The sequence below is a fragment of the Ursus americanus genome, chromosome 5, assembly GCF_024610735.1.
Source record: "Ursus americanus isolate L20-20 chromosome 5, mUrsAme1.1.p, whole genome shotgun sequence".
NCBI classification, from domain to species: Eukaryota; Metazoa; Chordata; class Mammalia; order Carnivora; family Ursidae; genus Ursus; species Ursus americanus.
The window spans coordinates 436892-454719 of record NC_142131.1 but is presented as its reverse complement, the minus strand read 5'-3'; the positions used below and the strand labels follow the sequence as shown (position 1 = coordinate 454719).

The 17828-nt window shown below is 39.0% G+C and overlaps 1 protein-coding gene across 6 annotated transcripts in view; it reads left to right on the top strand.

Annotated features, from left to right (window-relative positions):
- The first annotated feature begins 292 nt into the window (after positions 1 to 292).
- The window catches only part of DCP2 (decapping mRNA 2), a 66607-nt gene continuing 49071 nt past the window's right edge, over positions 293 to 17828 (top strand). For all 6 annotated transcript variants that reach the window (XR_006776170.2, XR_006776173.2, XR_006776172.2 and 3 more), the window contains exons 1-2: positions 293 to 483; positions 17307 to 17458. Coding sequence is in view for 1 of the 6 variants with exons in the window: in XM_045777295.2 (XP_045633251.1) it covers positions 431 to 483; positions 17307 to 17458 (205 nt within the window). In the remaining 5 variants the exon portion in view is untranslated. The remainder of the gene's footprint in view (positions 484 to 17306; positions 17459 to 17828) is intronic.

The following is a 17828-nucleotide window of genomic DNA, read 5'->3' as shown; positions in this document are numbered from 1 at the left end:
AGCGCAAAGGCGGCATGGTGCGCATGCGCACGACCACACCAGGGTTCAATCAAAGGCGGCGGGAAGTTGGTTTTCTGAATAGCAACGGGGCTGCTTGAAGACGGATTGGAGATGACAGACCAATAAACAAACATTTCATTGGCTTAGCGTGCTCAGCCTCCCGATTCCCCAGCTTCCTATTGGACCTTTCAAGCAGAGCAGGGGCGTGACTCCCGGGGCTCCTCCCCGCGCTCTGGCCCAGCCTCGGGTCCGGGGCTGAGGGAGCGGGACGGAAGTGAGCGGGTCCCGCCCCTTCCCCCTCTCGTCTTCGCTGGAGCTGCCGCCGCTGCCGCCGCTTCCCCCTCTCCGGCGACCCGGAGTCTCCGTGCCGTACCCTTGGTCCCCGGCCGCGCGGAGCCGGGATGCACTGCTCCCGCTGTGGGTCCTCATCATGGAGACCAAACGGGTGGAGATTCCCGGCAGCGTCCTGGACGATCTCTGCAGGTACCGCGTCGCCGCGCGCTGTCCGGGCCCCCTTCGTCCCCTCCTCGTTTTCTCTCACACTGGCCGACCCGGGGGCCTCCGCGCCTCCTCCCCCCCGCCCGCCCCCTTGTCCTCGCTTTCCGGTCCCGCCGCTGCTCGCTTTTCCTGCTCGACCCTCCCTCGGACGACACCCCCGTCTTTCCGCCGCAGCCTCCCGGGTTCTCACGGCCTCTCCTCCGTCCTTCCTCGCGGGGCACCGGCATGTCCTCATTTTCTTCGTTCCCCAACTCTTGCTCTCCTGCTGGTGAAGCCGCTGCGCCGAAGCCTGGGTCGGGAGCGGTTTTCGGCCACCCCTCCCCCTCCCATTGTGTTTTTCCTGCCTCTGACTTTTAGACCGTTTCCCCCCTCCTCCCGCCGTCTCACGCCCCGGTTCTCCGGAGACTGCGACGTTTTGAGTCTCGTAGTCCTGCCCCCGGATGTGCGCAGGGAAGCGGTTTCAAACTTAGCCTTTCGCCCGTGTGTTCTCACGCGTCCGTGGCATTTTCTAAATTGCTGTAAAGAATTACTGTCTTGTTCATCCCCAAACTTATCATGGGGGGGGGGGATAGAGAGTTGCTTTTTTTTCATTATTTAATTTTCCTTAAAGGAAATTCTCAACCGCAGGGTTTTAATTCATGGTATACTTTTACAAGAGAAAGTTTTTTGCTTTCTTCCCTCTTGTTAGTAATGATTTCAGATAGCCAAACTTAGGGAAAATGGACTTAAAATATTTACTTTTCCCGAAGTAAAATTTTTGGTGCAGAAATACTCTGTGTTGTCGCCTGCTAAGTGGATTGTGAAATAAATTACGAGTAAAAGGCTTTGATAAAATAACACCTTTTCAAGTACATTTACTGAATTTATGTATAGAAATCTGACTTTTAATAGTTGTGTCGCATTCACGCCTTTTTTTTTTTTTTTAAATGGGAAGGAAAGAACTAATACTTGTGGAGGTACTGTTGTGTGCCAGGCATTGGGTGCTCCCTTCACATATATCATTTTGTTTACTCCTCGAAACAGCTCCTATTTGGTAGGTGTAGTTATTTTTATTTTCATCTGACAGAGTTGGTTTGTAATTTACACAAGGTCACATTTCTGGTAATTCAGAAAATCAAGATTTGAAGCGTAGGCCTTTTTCCCAACAGTGCCTGTGCTTTTTTTTCCTAGGCCAGGTAGACGTTACAGAAAGTCCAGTCTAACAGTTTAAACCTCACAAAAGTACATGTAGATAACTAAATAGACTAATTTTGGAACTAATAAGAATTAATGTTGCTGTACTTCTTTCGTGATGATATGATTATAATTTTTGGAATGTGATCGATTCAAACAAACCACTTAAAATGCACTTATTTTCTATCCTAATTTCATAAGAAAAGAGATGTATGTATATCTGTGAATAAGTGGACAAACATGTACAAGAAGTAGATTATGATTTTTGTTTTTTTATTGATGTTTCCAAGATTTTTTAAAGGATGTGTATTTTATAGTTAGAAAAAAAAGTGAAGATGAGTATGTTTTTTTTAAAAGGTGAGCAGTAATTATGTATGGATTAATAGGGATACAGCTTAATAAAAAGATAGGTAATCTTACACTTTTTATAGGCATCTGAGATAATCTTCCTACAAATATGGGTTTATTTTGTGTACTACAGAGCATTACATCATTGAAAGAAGTCCTAGTAGCCGTTATGAAGGTGATTGATTTTATGTGGAACCTGTTTACTCACAAAACTGTTGTATTTTGTAAACAATACGTTAAACCTCTGTTGAGTGTTAAAGATTCTTGGTTTTCCAGTGGGTGTATTTAAGCAGTTTTATACAAATCTTTTGGAATAGGGTAGCATTTTTTTTTTTCCTTTAAGAAATGAGAGTAACATTTTTGTAATTACTATGTTTTGGCTATATAAAAAGGATTATATGTTTAAAAATTAGGGCTAGCTACTTGACTAATAAACCAAATAACCATTTCTTAAAACTTCAAGTTTTAAAAATCATGCCATTTTAAAGTTAGTGTTTATAATATTTTTGTTGGTTAATTTAAAGATTTTTAATGTGAACAATTCAGACTTTTATGATTTTTGGTTTTTTTTAGAAATAAATTCACTTAGAATTTGTTTAATTTCTGTAAAAATAAAGCGTAAGTGGAAAAAGGTTTAATTTTTCTGCACTCTTTGCTCTTTTAAGTACCTCTCGATTTATGTGTTTGGTTTTGACTCTTATTTTTATATTTTCCCCAATTCTCTTGTTTATTATTAGTATATTTAAGAAGTCTTTTGTGTTATTGATTTCTGATAAATTACCTATTCCTGCTAATCTTGTCTACTTCAGTCATTGACCACATAGTAATAACTTCTGGAGAAATGTAAAATTGAGAATGATTTTGACGTGAAAAATTAGAAGAGGAGACTTATGTTTTCAAGAAGTAACTTTGTAACCGTTAGATAGCTTATAACCTAAGACATGGAATGTTATTTTGCAGATGGTTTCATATGCAACATTTCATTTACTGGGATAGCATGCAGTCATTACAAATTCCTAAGGCAATTAGCAAACAGTAAACTGAAGGAAAATGTTTGTGTCTTGAAATGACATATACAGTATACTATTGAACATAATAGTCATTTGATGCCTTTTGTTAAAACAGATTTTTAAATGTTTTGTGTATATGTGTGTGTGTATGCACAAAGAAAGTCTGAGAGCATATGCACCAAACTGAAACGCAGTTATTTTTGGTAGAATGAAATTAGAGGAGAGGAAGGAAAGACTGTCGTCTAAAGTGTTCTAGTGAACGTTCTAGTAAACCTGTATGTAAAAAGTAAATCTGCCGCATTTTATGGTGATATTTGCCTCGGTTGCACCATGATTTTTGACTTTAAAAGTCAAAGAATTTTTCAATACCATTTAAATTAGCTTATTAAATACTTGAAAAGCATGTTTTTAAAGTAAAAATTGAAAACTACAGCTTGTTTTTCTTTTAAAGAAATGCTTTGAGTTTTTTTAAAGCCCCTTTAAGAATTAAATGGTGAAGCCACTCTCGTGTTAAAAGGAGAAAGGTATGTTCTGGCAGCTAATGTTGCTGCTATTTTGGTGATTGTGTAAGCTAATCAAATAATTCTTGCTTATCTTCAGGTTATCATTTTAGTGTTTAATTCTGCAATATTTTTGTACTAATTGTAGTTCTGTTAATCTATCTGTAGGAAGGTTGAAAAGATGACATTTTGTGAGGTGGAGAAATTTTTCCCATAACACATTATGGTGAAAAGCATTTTATTTATTTCATATATACTATGTATACACACATTTTAATTTTTTTATTTTGAGTAATCTCTACACCCAGTGTGGGGCTTGAACTCATGACCCCGAGATTTAGTCGCGTGCTCTTCCAACTGAGTCAGCCAGGGACCCTGGCACACCCTTTTAAATCTTTAAAACAGATCGAAAACATTCATAGAATGAAAGCGTCGAAGTGTATTTTTTCATGTATTAAAATTTTCTTTTCCTTTTTTTTTTTTTTTTTTTTTGAGAGAGAGCACAAGCAAATGCTGGTTGCACACGGTGCTGAGGGGCATGGGTGGGGGGAGGGAGAGAGAATTTTTTTTTTCTTAAGATTTTATTTTTATTTATTTATTTATTTTTTAAAGATTTTATTTATTTATTTGACAGAGATAGAGACAGCCAGTGAGAGAGGGAACACAAGCAGGGGGAGTGGGAGATGAAGAAGCAGGCTCATAGCGGAGGAGCCTGATGTGGGGCTCGATCCCACGACGCTGGGATCACGCCCTGAGCCGAAGGCAGACGCTTAACCGCTGTGCCACCCAGGCGCCCCAAGATTTTATTTATTTATTTATTTGATAGAGAGAAAGGGAGCTGCAGAGGGAGAGGGAGAAGCAGGCTTTCCGTTGAGCAGGGAGCCTGATGCTGGGATTGATCCCAGGACCCTGAAATCATGATCCCAGCCGAAGGCAGAGGCTTAACCAACTGAGCCACCCAGGTGCCCAAGAATCTTAAGCCATCTCCACACCCAGCCGGATGCAGGGCTTGATCTCATGACCCTGAGATCATGACCTGAGTTGAAATCAAGAGTCGGTCACTTGGGTGGCTCTGATGGTTAAGCCTCTGCTTTCAGCTTGGGTCATGATCGCAGGGTCATGATCCCAGTGTCCTGGGATCAAGCCCCCCATTGGTCTCCCTGTTCTGTGGGGAGCCTCTTCTCCCTCTCCCTCTGCTGTTCCCCCTGCTTGTGCTCTCTCACTCACTCTCTCTCTCTCTGTCAAATAAATATATAAAATCTTAAAAAAAAAAAAAAGAGTCCATTGTCAGTTAACCGAGTGAGCCACCCAGGCGCCCTCCTTTTTCTTAAAAGTTTCTTAAAGGAATCAGCTTTTTTTTTTTTTTTTTTTTTAAGATTTTGTTTATTTATTTGACAGAGAGCAAGCATGCATAAGCAGGGGGAGCCTCAGGCAGAGGGAGAAGCAGGCTCCCCGCTGAGCAGGGAGCCCCATCGCAGGACCCTGGGATCCTGATCTGGCCCAAAGGCAGACGCTTAATTGACTGAGCCACCCAGGTGCCCCAAGAAGTCAGCTTTTAGTTGTTAAAAAGATGTACTCCTGTTCAAGGTTAAAAAGAAAAAAAAAAGTCAAAGAAGAGTACGGGTGAAGTTATAAAACAAAAGCAATAGTCTCCTGCCTTACCACTTTTTATCTCAGTTCTGCTCTCCAGACTTTTTACCTGTTTTGTGTTGAATTCTTTTGGTAGATAATTCAGTATTTTAAAATACACTTGGACTAGTTTCTTGTTTTATTAACTTCAGATGTTAGATTGAATATTTACTTAACCTTGGTAGATATTAGGTGAGGGTTTAGTTTATCAAAAGCCTGCTGTTGCCTTACCCTATTTCCAATGCAGTTTTATCACTGTTTTAAATTGTTCTATTGGTTACCTTTCTGGTTTATGAACTTAAGGACAGTATTTTGAGTCTGTATTTGATAAGGTGAGGCAATCAGTGCCCCATCTTTTCTTCCTTTTCTTTCTTACACATTCTCTCAGCTTCTATCCACCTGAACTTAAAAATTGATATTTACATTCCATTTTGTAACCTTAATGAGGGCTGTTATATTTTTTACTATTGGTTGACTGCAAAAGCTGAACAAGAATAATAGCATTTGTTATATGGTATAACTAGGTACGTATTTTTCACAGTAGAGGCAAGTTTACAATGGCTAGGATTTTGTTTCTTTTCCCTCTAGCCATAGTTGGGATCCCTTTGTAAGGGTCTTGGGAGAGAATGTCAAAGTGAGTTCCCCTTTCTTATATTCTACTAATTGGTCAAAATGCTGCTGCTCTTTGTAGTCTTTTCTTTTGGAGAAAGAAGCATATGCTTTCTTCATTATTCCCTCATTCTTTCTGGCTATTTTTTTTTAAAGATTTTATTTTTAAGTAATCTCTACACTCCACATAGGGCTTGAGCTTACGACCCCAAGATCAGGATTTGGACACTCTACCAACTGAAACCACCAAGTGCCCCCTTTCTGTTTTTTTTCTTTTTGATTGTCTTTTTGTTCCAGTTTTGGCTTTTGCTTCGTATTTGGATTATGATTCTCTTGTACATTTACCTCTCTTCCCCAGCACATTCAAAATAGCTTCCTCCCGTCCACCCCTGTCTGCTCCTTTATTTTGTCCTCAGTCTTACCTTTGCTATCTATGCTACAGAATTCTTTTTTTCCTGGAGAGTGCCTTCTTGGAGACCTCTACTCTTCTAGCCCAATCTGGACTGGTTGTTCCCTAGACTTGCCAAACAACTGGCCTGCTAGAGTTCTCTTTCATGGCTCTCCCAGGCTGGGTCTATAGTCTCTTAATCTCATGTTTTATGCTTTCTTGGTTTTCATTCTTGTTTTCCTGGTGCACATTCTAAAGTAATTTCCTTTGAGGGGGTCATTAGAAAGTGAACTTCCGAGTCCTTATATGACTAAAAGGGCTGTTTCTCTTCCCACACTTACGTCCCCAGGTGGTCCAGGGTTCACACTTTTGAGTACCAAGGTTCTATGAGATAACCTCAACTCTATCTTTTTTTTTTTTTTAAAGATTTTATTTATTTATTTGACAGAGAGACAGCGAGAGAGGGAACACAAGCTGGGGGAGTGGGAGAGGAAGAAGCAGGCTCCTAGCAGAGAAGCCTGATGTGGGGCTCGATCACAGAACACTGGGATCCCTCAACTCTATCTTTTCTTTAGGTCCAGTTTTTTCAATGTAATTTTTTCTTTGTCATGCCCCAGATTTTCCTTTGATGTTGGATGATTTTTGTTGCTGTTCATATTTAAGGTGAGGGTTTAAGGGGCTTGTTTATTGATAGGCTTCTCTTTTCTGTGAGTAGATAGGGTGTTAGCTCTTACACTGGGAATCCTTGAAAACCAGTTTTGCCTTGGGGTGCCAACACCCAAATCTATCAGCTAAAGTTAGAAAAGAGCCTCAGGTGTTGCTCCCCATTCCCCCACTCTTTTGTAGGAGAAACTCCTGACTCAAAGGAGTGGAAGAAGAAGAGATAGTCTTCTATTACATAAGTACACCTTGCCCTTCCCGTCCCTTTTTAAAAATTGAAGTATAGCTGGCACAATGTTACATTAGTTTCAGGTGTACAACATAAGTGATTTGAGTACTTTGTTATGCTGTGCTCACCACAAGTGTAGCTGCCATCTGTCACCATACAGATACTACTAAAATACCGTTGATTATATTCCCTATACCATACCTTTCATCTCTGTGACTTATTTATTCCAAACTGGAAGCGTTTATCTCCCACTTCCCTTCACCCATTTTGCCCATCCCCCTGATCCCTTCCCCTCTGGCAACCATCAGTTTGTTCTCTATATTTATCGGTCTGTCTGTTTTGTTTGCTCATTTGTTTTGTTTAGATTCCAGACATAAGTGACATCATGGTATTTGTCTGACTTGTTTCACTTAGCTTCACTTGTTTCACTCTCTAGGTCCATCCATGTTTTCACAAATGGATAGATCTCATTCTTTTTTATGGCTGAGTGATATTCCATTGTATATATGTATGTATATATGTGCATATATATCTTTATCCATTATCTATCTATGGACACTTGGGTTGCTTCTATATCTTGGCTCTTGTAAATAATGCTGCAATAAACATAGGGGTGTGTATATCTTCTTGAATTGGTGTTTTTGTTTTCTTTGGGTAAATACCCAGCAGTGGAATTATTGGATCATATGTTATTTCTGTTTTTAATTTTTTGAAAAATCTTTATGCTGTTTTCCACAGTGGCTGTACCAATTTAAATTCCCACCAACAATGCATGAAGGTTTCTTTTTCTCCATATCCTTGTCAACACTTGTTATTTCTTGTCCTTTTGATTTTGGCCATTCTGACAGGTATGAGATGATATTTCATTATGGTTTTGATTTGCATTTCCCTGATGTTACATGAGTGATGTTGAGCATGTTTTTATGTGTCTCTTTGCTATCTATATGTCTTTGGGAAAATGTCTATTCGGGTACTCTGCCATTTTTAATCAGATTATTTGTTTTTTGATATTGAGTTGTATAAGTTCTTTATATATTTTGGATATTAACCCTTCGTTGGATATATCATTTGAGAATATCTTCTTACATTCAGTAGGTTGTTTTGTTGTTTTGTTGATGGTTTCCTTTGCTTTGCAGAAGCTTTTTGTGTTGGTATAGTCCCAGTGGCTTATTTTTTGCTTCTGTTTCTTGCCTGAAGAGACATACCCAGTAAAATGTTGCTAAGTTTGATGTCAAAGAAATTACTGCTGGGGCGCCTGGGTGGCTCAGTTGGTTGAGCGTCTGCCTTTGGCTCTGGTTGTGATCTCAGGGTCCTGGGATCAAGCCCCGAGTCGGGCTTTCTGCTCAGTGGGAAGCCTGCTTCTCGCTTTCCCTCTGCCTGCTGCTCCCCCTGCTCTCTCTCTCTCTCTCTCTGTATTAAATGAATCAATAAAATCTTAAAAATTACTGCCTATGTTTTCTTAAAATCTTAAAAATTACTGCCTATGTTTTCTTCCAGGAGTTTTATGGTTTCATGTTTTATGTTTAGATGTTTATATTGAGTTTATTTTTGTGTGCGGTATTACAAAGTGGTACAGTTTCATTGTTTTGCACGTAGATGTCCAGTTTTTCCAGCACCATTTATTGAAGAGACTGTCTTTTCTCCATATATATTCTTTGTCATAGATTGGCCATATAAACGTGGGTTTATTTCTGGGTTCTCTGTTCCATTGATCTATGTGTCTGTTTTTGTGCTAGTACAATACTGTTTTGATGATTATAGCTTGGTGGTGTATCTTTTTCTTTTCTTTGTTATTTTTTAAAGATTTTATTTATTCATCCATCAGTGCATGCAAGCAGGATCCCAGAATGCCATCCCAGGATGCTGGGATTCTTCTTTGGTAGTGTCTTTGTCTGGTTTTGGTATCAGGGTAATGCTGGCCTTGTAGGATGTGTTTGGAAATTTTCCTTGTTGTTTTATTTTTTGGAATAGTTTGAGGAGAATAGGTCTTAACTCTTTAAATGTTTGGTGTAATTCACTTGTGAATCAATCTGGTCCTGGACTTTGTTGGGAGTTTTTTGGTTCAGTGTTGTTACTAGGGATCAGTCTATTCAGATTTTGTATTTCTTCCTGATTCATTTTTGGAAGATTGTGTATTTCTAGGAATTTATCCATTTCTTCTAGATTGTCCAGTTTGTTGGCGTACAGTTTTTTATAGTAGCCTCTTACAGGCATTTGTATTTCTGTGGTGTCGGTTCTTCTCATTCTTTTCTGAGTTTATTTATTTGGGTGTTTTCTCTTTTTGAGTCTGTCTAAAGGTTTATTGATAATTTTGTTTGTCTTTAGAGAGAATCAGGTCTTGGTTTCATTGATCTTTTCTATTTTTATTTTATTTTTTTAGTTTCTTATCATTTATTTGTGCTCTGATCTTTATTATTTCCTTATTCTGCTAACTTTGGGCTTGTTCTTTTAGGTGTAATGTTAGATTGTTTGAGATTCTTTTTGTTTCATAAGGCAGGCTGTATTGCTGTAAGTTTCCCTCTTACAACTGCATTTGCTACATCCCAAAGATTTTGGACTGTTGTGTTTTCATTGTCACTGGTCTCCATGTATTTTTTGTTTGTTTGTTTATTCTTTAACTTTTTCTTTGACCCATTGGTTGTTTAGTAGCATGTTGTTTAGTCTCCATGTGTTTGTGTTATTTCTAGTTTGTTTTTTTCCCCCTTTATTAAAAAAAATTTTTTTTTAAAGATTTTATTTATTTGAGAGAGAGTGAGCAAGTGCATGCAGGAGCTGGGGGGAGGGGCAGAGGGAGAGGGAGAGCTGACACAGGGCTCAATCCCAGTATACTGAGATCATGACCTGAGCTGACATCAGCCACTTAACCAGCTGGGCCATGCAGGTGCCCCTCTAGTTTTTTTCTTATAGTTGAGTTATAGTTTTATACTCTTGTGGTCAGAAAAGATGCATGATTTGATTTCAGTCTTAAATTTACTGAAACTTGTTTTGTAGCCTAATGTGTGATCCATCCTGGGAGTGTTTCATGTGTACTTGAGAAGAGTGTGTATTCTGTGGTTATAGGATGGAATGTTCTGTATGTATCTGTTAAGTCCATTCGGCCTAATGTGTCATTCAAAGACACCATTTCCTTACTGTTTTTTTTTTTTTTGCCTAGATGATCTATCAATTGATGTAAGTGGGGTGTTCAGGTTCCCTGCTATTATTGTATTATTGTCAGTTTCTCCCTCTGTGTCTGTTAATATTTGCTTTATTTAGGTGCTCCAGTGTTGGGTACATAGACATTTACAATTGTTTTATCCTCTTTTTGTATTGATACCCCTTGTCTCTTGCTGCAGTATTTGTTTTGAGGTCTGTGTTCTCTAATACAAGTATTTGTCTAATATAAGTATTCCTGCTCTGTTTCCCCCCCCCCCCCCAGCTTTCATCTGCATAGGATATCTTTTGCCATCCCATCATTCAGTCTGTATGTGTCTTGAAGTCTGAAGTGAGCCTTTTGTAAGCAGCATACTGCTGGGACTTGTTTTTTGTCTATTCTGTCACTGTATCCTTCATTTGGAGCACTTAGACCATTTACATTTAAAACAGTTGTTGATGGAATACTACTCATCCATCAAAAAAATGAAATCTTCCCCTTTGCAACTACATGGATGGAACTAGAGGGTATTATGCTAAGTGAAATAAGTCAGTCAGAGAAAAACAGTTATCATATGGTCTCTCTCATATGTGGAATTTAAGAAACAAAACAGGATAATGGGGAAGGGAGGGAAAAATAAAACAGGATGAAATCAGAGAGGGAGACAAACCATAAGAGACTCTTAATCATAGGAAACAAACTGAGGGTTGCTGGAGGGAAGGGGGTTAGGGGATTGGGTAACTGGGTGATGGACATTAAGGAGGGTGTGTGATGTAATGAGCACTGGGTGTTGTTGAAGACTGATGAATCACTGAACTCTACCTCTGAAATTAATAATACACTATATGTTAATTGAATTTAAATTAAAAAAATCTGAAATAAGTTATTGATAGGTGTGTATTAATTGCCATTTTGTTAATTGCTTTCCGGTCGTTATGTAGTTCTTCTCTGTTCCTTTTTCTTTTCTTCCCGTTTCCTTGTATTGAGGACTTTATTTGGTGTTATACTTGGCTTGCTTTCTTCTTATTTTTTGTGTATCTATTACAGGTTTTTGGTTTGTAGCTACCATGAGATTCATATATAACATTCTAAATATATAGCAAACTTAAGTTGATTGTCACTTAAGTTTGAACACATTCTAAAAGAATTTCATTTTTACCACCCCTCCATGTTTTATGTGTATCATTGTCATATTTTGTCTTTTTGTTTTGTGAGTCCCCCTAACTAATTTTTTAGATATAATTGATTTGACTACTTTTGTCTTTCAACCTTCATGCTAGCTTTATAGTGATTGCTCTACTACCTTTACTGTATGTTTGCTTTTAGTCATGAAGTTTTTTCCTTTCATAATTTTCTTCTAGTTATGGCCTTTTCTTTTCCACTTAGAAGTCTCCAGCATTCTCTAAGGCTGGTTTAGTGGTGATGAACTCCTTTCATTTTTGTGTCAGTAACTGTTTATCTCTTCAATTCTGAATGATAATTTGCCAGAGACATCGATCGTTCTTGGTTGTGGATTTTTTTTCCTTTCAGCATTTTGAATATGTCATGGCACTTGTTTCTGGCCTGCAGAGTTTTTGCTGAAAAATTAGCTGATAGCCTTGTGGGGTTTCCCTTGTACATAAGTGTTGGGCTCTTTCTGCTTTTAAAATTCTTTTATTTTTAATCTTTGACATTTTAGTTATTATGTGTCATGGTGTGGAACTCCTTAGGTTCATCTCTCTCTTCTCCTTTTGGGACTCCTATAATGCAAATTTTGTTCACTTGATATTGTCCAAGAGATCCCATAACCTTTCCTCTTTTTTTTTTTTTTTAAACTGTTGAGCTTGGGTGCTTTCCATTATCGTGTTTTCCAGAATACTGCTTCTGCATCTTCTAATCTGTTGATTCCCTCTAGTGTACTTTTTATTGGTTACTATATTCTTCAGCTGTTTTTTTTTTTTTTTTTTTTTCATTTTTTTCTATCTCTTTGTTGAAGTTTTTACTGAGTTCTTCACTCTTCTCTCCAGTCTGGTGAACATGACTATTACTTTGAAGTCTTTGTCAGGTAGATTGGTTAGCTCCATTTCATTTAGCTCTTTCTCTGAGGTTTTGTCTGTTTGTTTAGAGAATATTCCTGTCTCATTTTGCTTGACTTTCTATGTTGGTTTCTTTGAATTGGGCAGAACAGCACTTCTAAACTTGAGGGGAATGGTCTTGTGTATGGCTGTCCCCTTTGTAGACTGTGTGTGCCCAGTGACTTTTACTGGCTAGAGCTTTGGCTGGTGTGGGCTAGGGGTCCTGGGGCACTCTGCTGGCACTGCCCTGGTGGGATGTCAGCAGCTGAATTGGGCATGGGACAGGGTGGTCCCAGAGCTCCCTGCATAGAGTGTGTGCTGGCAGGACAGTTGAAACTGAAGTGACTAGAAGCAGAGGGAGTCCTGGATTCTTTATGCAGAGGCATTGCAGCAGGATCACTGAAGCTGAAGTAGGCAGTGGCTGGGGTGGTCTGAGGTTCTCTGCACAGGGGTATCCTGGCAGGATTCCTGAAATTGAAGTAGGTGCAAAGTGGGCTAGCCTGGGATGGCCCATGCAGAGGCCCCCTGGCTGGATGGTTGGAGCTGAGGCTGGGCACAAGTGTGTGGGGGGCTGTATCCCAGGGCATTCTGTGCAGCAGTTGCCCTGGCAGGGTGGTTGGAGCTGAGGTGGGTGTAGGCCATGGATTCCTGGGGTGCCTTGCGCTGGGGGTGCCCTGGCACGTTTCTCCTTTTTTTAAAGTCCTATTTCTTATTCCCATTTCCAGCTTACCTTCCTTCACTTAGGGCTTTTCTGGATTGGGATGGGAATGAGATTGAATTTCTTTGTGCTGTGTACTTTCTTACCACTTTTTAGGTTGTGGTTAGTGTCTAGAAACTTAACTAGAAGTGAAAATTTTTGGTTAAAGATATAGTAGGTTATATGCAAACATCAATTTCACTAGAAGAGTAAAGTTTTAAAAAAGTTAAATATATAAAGCCACAAGGAAAGGAAGAATGGGTGAAAGGATGAGCAACGAAATTTGGTAACTAAAAGGGAATGTTGTATATGACTTAGCAGACCTAATAGACCCAAATGAGAGACTAGTGTAATAGTGTCAATCTATTCTAGAATAAGAGAATATTGAAAAATGGCAGAACTGAATTTATATATCCTGTAAACATACTGAAAACCCTCAGCCTTCTTTCCCCGCTCAGCTCCTAGAACGTGGCAGAGCTTGGCCTTTACCGTCCAGGTCCAAGATTGGAAGATTCTTTAGGTGATATGACTAACTCATGAGGACAGACCTAAAGGTACTGACATTGGTGGTCCCTCAGTTAAACTGCTCAGCCTGATCACTCGCTTAAATGGTGCCTTATAGTTTGACAACTTTTCTAAATAGCTTTGTGGTCTGTCACTTAAATGTGAACGTCTGAATAGGCCTCTTAACATGAAAGGTAGAGCTTAAAACTAAAAAAGAGCAACTGGGGAGAATCAAACTATGCAGGTAGAGAAAACTTAAAAACCAAACCAAACCATGTTGATCTCCTTAGAGAGGTAGAGTTTTACAATCAGGGAATAACAGGATAATCTATAAAAGCATAAACAATTAAAAATAGCATTTGGAAATTAAAAATAGAGCAAAACCAAAAATCTTAATAGATGGTTTGCAAAATAAAGTTAAGAATGTTTCTCAGAAGGAAGGGGGGGAGGGGAGGAATCAGAAGTAGGAAATAACCAGAGGAGAGTAAAGAATCACGAGGATCAGTCCATGAGGTCCTTTAGCACTGAGGGATGTGAGTTTTCAAATAGGCAAGGTCCATTGAATGGCCAGTGCAGTAGGTAAAAAATAGACAACTGGGAAATTTCAGAACACTGGGGACAGAAGGAAGAACCTGGAATCTTCCAGACTGAAAGAAATATGACAGACAAAGGAATCTGAATGGCTTTAGTCAATGTCAAAATTGGAGGCTGGCGGGAGACAGCACTGTCTCAAAACTGAAGGAAAATGATTTTCAATCTAGAATTCTAAAGATATTTTGAGATACAGAGCGTCTCAGTTTTTATCTCCCTTGCATCTTTCCTGCAGAAGGTTTGGGAGGATATACTTCAAAGAAAAGAAGAAAGAAAATTGAGGAGAAAGACAGGATACAAGAAACATGAAATCTGATAAGATAGAGCCGTAGGGAACCATGGGATGCCAGTGAAAGGACAGCATAGGATGATAGATGTGTATCAGGTGTAGATGACAACCAGCCCAGACTGGAATAGATTAGAAGGCTGAAGAATATTCTTCAAGATGAAACTATGTGTTTGAATTAACATCTGAGAAAAAAATTTAGGAAACTGGTGGAAGATTCAATTAGTGACAGGTGTGATAGAGAACACAAAGCAGTGCAGTGATAAGACATTTATTTATTACGGGAAGAACGAAGGATTGTGCAGGAAAGGAAAAGTAATCCTAGCTTACCACGTGGCTTAGTTGTGAATTCCATTTACAGAGTCATAGTAATGTAGAGGCTGAATGCTAATCTAACTCTGTGGCTGTTAGTGGGAGTGATTTTTGCTCCCCTTGGAACATTTGATAATATCTGGGGATCTTTTCGGTTGTTACACCTTGATGGAGAGTGCTGTTGACATCTAACGGGCAGGGGCTAGGGTTGCTGCTGAACATCGTCCAGTGTACAGAAAAGCTCCTCTCAGCATAGAGTCATCTGCTTCAAAATGTCAGTAGTGCTGAAGTTGACAACCTAACCAAAACTGACAGAGTTTTGTTGGGTGGGTGGAGAGATGAGAAGGGTGTGTAGAATGGGAGTGGGAATAGAGTTAATTCCATAATGGAAATAATGCCCCAAACTGAGAAAATAAATACCAGAGTTTATTTTAGAGATGTGTTAAGTAAAACAACATCAGGTAAAAGAAAGTTAGTTTTTTGCGTTGCTGTTTGTCCTGTTTTACCACCCAGTGGCCATTCTGAGACTTGGGCAGTGGTCTAAGTCCAGTTCACAAAGTTGGTGGTATGCTATTTGTAGTCTAATCTAAGCTTGTGTAGCTTGGGGTTGAGCCCCAGTTCCTAAACAATTTCCCAGGACCATTTTCCTGAGCTGCTGCTTTTTTGCCAGCTCCCTGCTACTAATTGGCTCTTTGGGTCTGTCCTTTTTGGTTCTATAGCCAGAAAGCCACTCTGGCACACATTTCACATGTTTCTGCTCACGTCTGAGAGCGAACAACTGGAGGATAGAAGAATAAAAGCAGTGGAGGTTGGCTCTACTCTCTTGGGACCACACAATTCTTATGATTCAAGAGGAAGTTTCCTGTCCCTTAAGAGTTTTAGCCTCTGTTAAAGCCACTGTTGTAGCCACCTCTAACCATGGATGGCATTGCTTGGGGGCTGGGGCATGGGAGAAAGGAGAAAAGGAAGAATTCTCCCTACTATCTTCAAGTATTAGGAGATCTGCTTAGACTCCTCTCTCAACCCTTGAGGCAGAACTAGAAGGCTTCTGGGGCTCTCTCTGTCCCTGCTGGTGCTCACCGCCAAACCCCAGTCCAGCCAGGCGACACTGGAGGATGGAAAAATGGTAAATTCACTTCAAATACTGTCTTCCCCAGTCTTCCTGCTACTGTTTACTTTTCACAGTCCTCAAATAGCTGCTCTTTGCGTTTTGTTACGGTTTTAATAGCTGCATTTTATGGGAGGGACAGAGTGGAGTGTGCTTGTTTCATCTAACCAGAATAGGAACCTATGGAAGCATTTAAAAGATAAATTGTAGCTATCAGTATGTCACTGATAGTTATGTCAAACAATTTGCTAGACTGTGGGAATAAAAATATACAAAGAGTACATTATCTCAATGAACTAATTTGGAGGAATTTGTGGACAATAGTAGTAAAAACCACATAATTGTAAAGGAGTGGAGTCTGAGAGTATGTACATCTGTTCAGAGGAGCCTGGTGTATCTGCATAGGAGAGTAGTGTTAGTAAGTCATGAAGGACAAATTAGGAGTTCGCCAGATGGACAAGGGAAAGGAAGTAGATATAGTATGTGGACGATAGTTTAGGACAGTTCCAAGAATTTGTTATCACTGGGTATAAAGAACTCATAGAGTAAGAGGTTGTGCAGGTGAGCAGGGACTGGATCTCGAATGCCACATAGAATTTTGATTTTTGTGTCTTAGCCAGTGCCATCAGAGTTGCATGTTACGTACTTCATTCTTAGCGTATGTGCTTAACAGCTCTCTTTCCCCCTAGTTTTTCTATATTGAAATGTAGGTTGTTGTACCTACCACTGTTAGAATGTTACATTATTTTTATAATTTAAAAGCATGCTTTTGAGGTTGATTTGAAACTTGGAAATCACCAAAAACATTTGCTAGTGAATAGCGTGAGTGATCAAGCTGGGTGATACTAATTTTTAATTTTTTAAAATAACTCAAAAACCAATGCATTTTTTTAAATGTAGTTCCGTCTGTCTCTCAGGGTCATTACCAAAAAAGGCTATGCAGTGGAAGAAGCAGTTGGTGGTTGCTTAACGAGTGCTGTAAATCCTGTTCACTTAGATTTTTTAAATTCTGACTTGTTGCACAAAGAAGGGTTCATTATCTTAATCACATACAAATAATATAGTGTACATTTATACTATAGATATAAAATATTTCTCCAGCTCCCTTCAAATGTACTTGGGAAAGACAATTTAGGATTTTTAAAAAGTGAGTATACTTTATTTTGAACTCAGGCTCTGCAAATGAGGATATTTGAGAAATCTAGTCTATTAATGAACAGAGTTGATTTCTTTAATGTCTCTTTGTAAAACTTTAAGCAGCTAACATCTTTCCTGTTTGAATGAATGAATATATTTGCATATATTCTTAGAAGGCCCCTTCAATTCTATTATGAGTGAGATACCTGTATAAACTTTTTTTTTTTCCAGACTCTTCTTCCCTGTGCAGCATTGGTGCCATAGTGGTGAGCATAGCTGGCTTCCAGACTTCTCTTCCTATTCCCTCAAATTTTGCTTCCTCGATCAGCACTGCTCTTGGTCCCTTTTTTATGTTGGTGGGTCAGGGGTGAAGCAGTTAAATAGGTTAAGATCATTATAGTTTGTAAATGTAATTTTAATATGTTTTTTGTTTTTGACAGCCGATTTATTTTGCATATTCCCAGCGAGGAAAGAGACAATGCTATCCGAGTGTGTTTTCAGATTGAACTTGCCCATTGGTTTTACTTGGATTTCTACATGCAGAACACACCAGGATTACCTCAGTGTGGGATAAGAGACTTTGCTAAAGCTGATATCCTTTTTGTTACTATAATAACTGTCTTTCATTATTGCTAATAAAATATTTTAGCACAGATTTCCTTTGACCGTCTTTGAGATTTAAAACATTAAGTAAATGTATTTGATTTCTAAAAATTGTCAAATATAAATAGTAGGCAGAATTTAATACTATTTTTATTTTTATGTAGAGGACCCCTTGAAAGGTGCACTGATGATTAGAATTAAATTTGATTTTCTCTTTCAGACATAACTAGCCTGTTTCTAGAACCGACCCGTTATTTTTTACTTTCTTCTTGCTGTTCCATTTAATCAGATGATCTTTTATCAGATCACTACCTTCCTGGGATAGAAATTCTTAAATAATTATTGAAAACTTAATATGT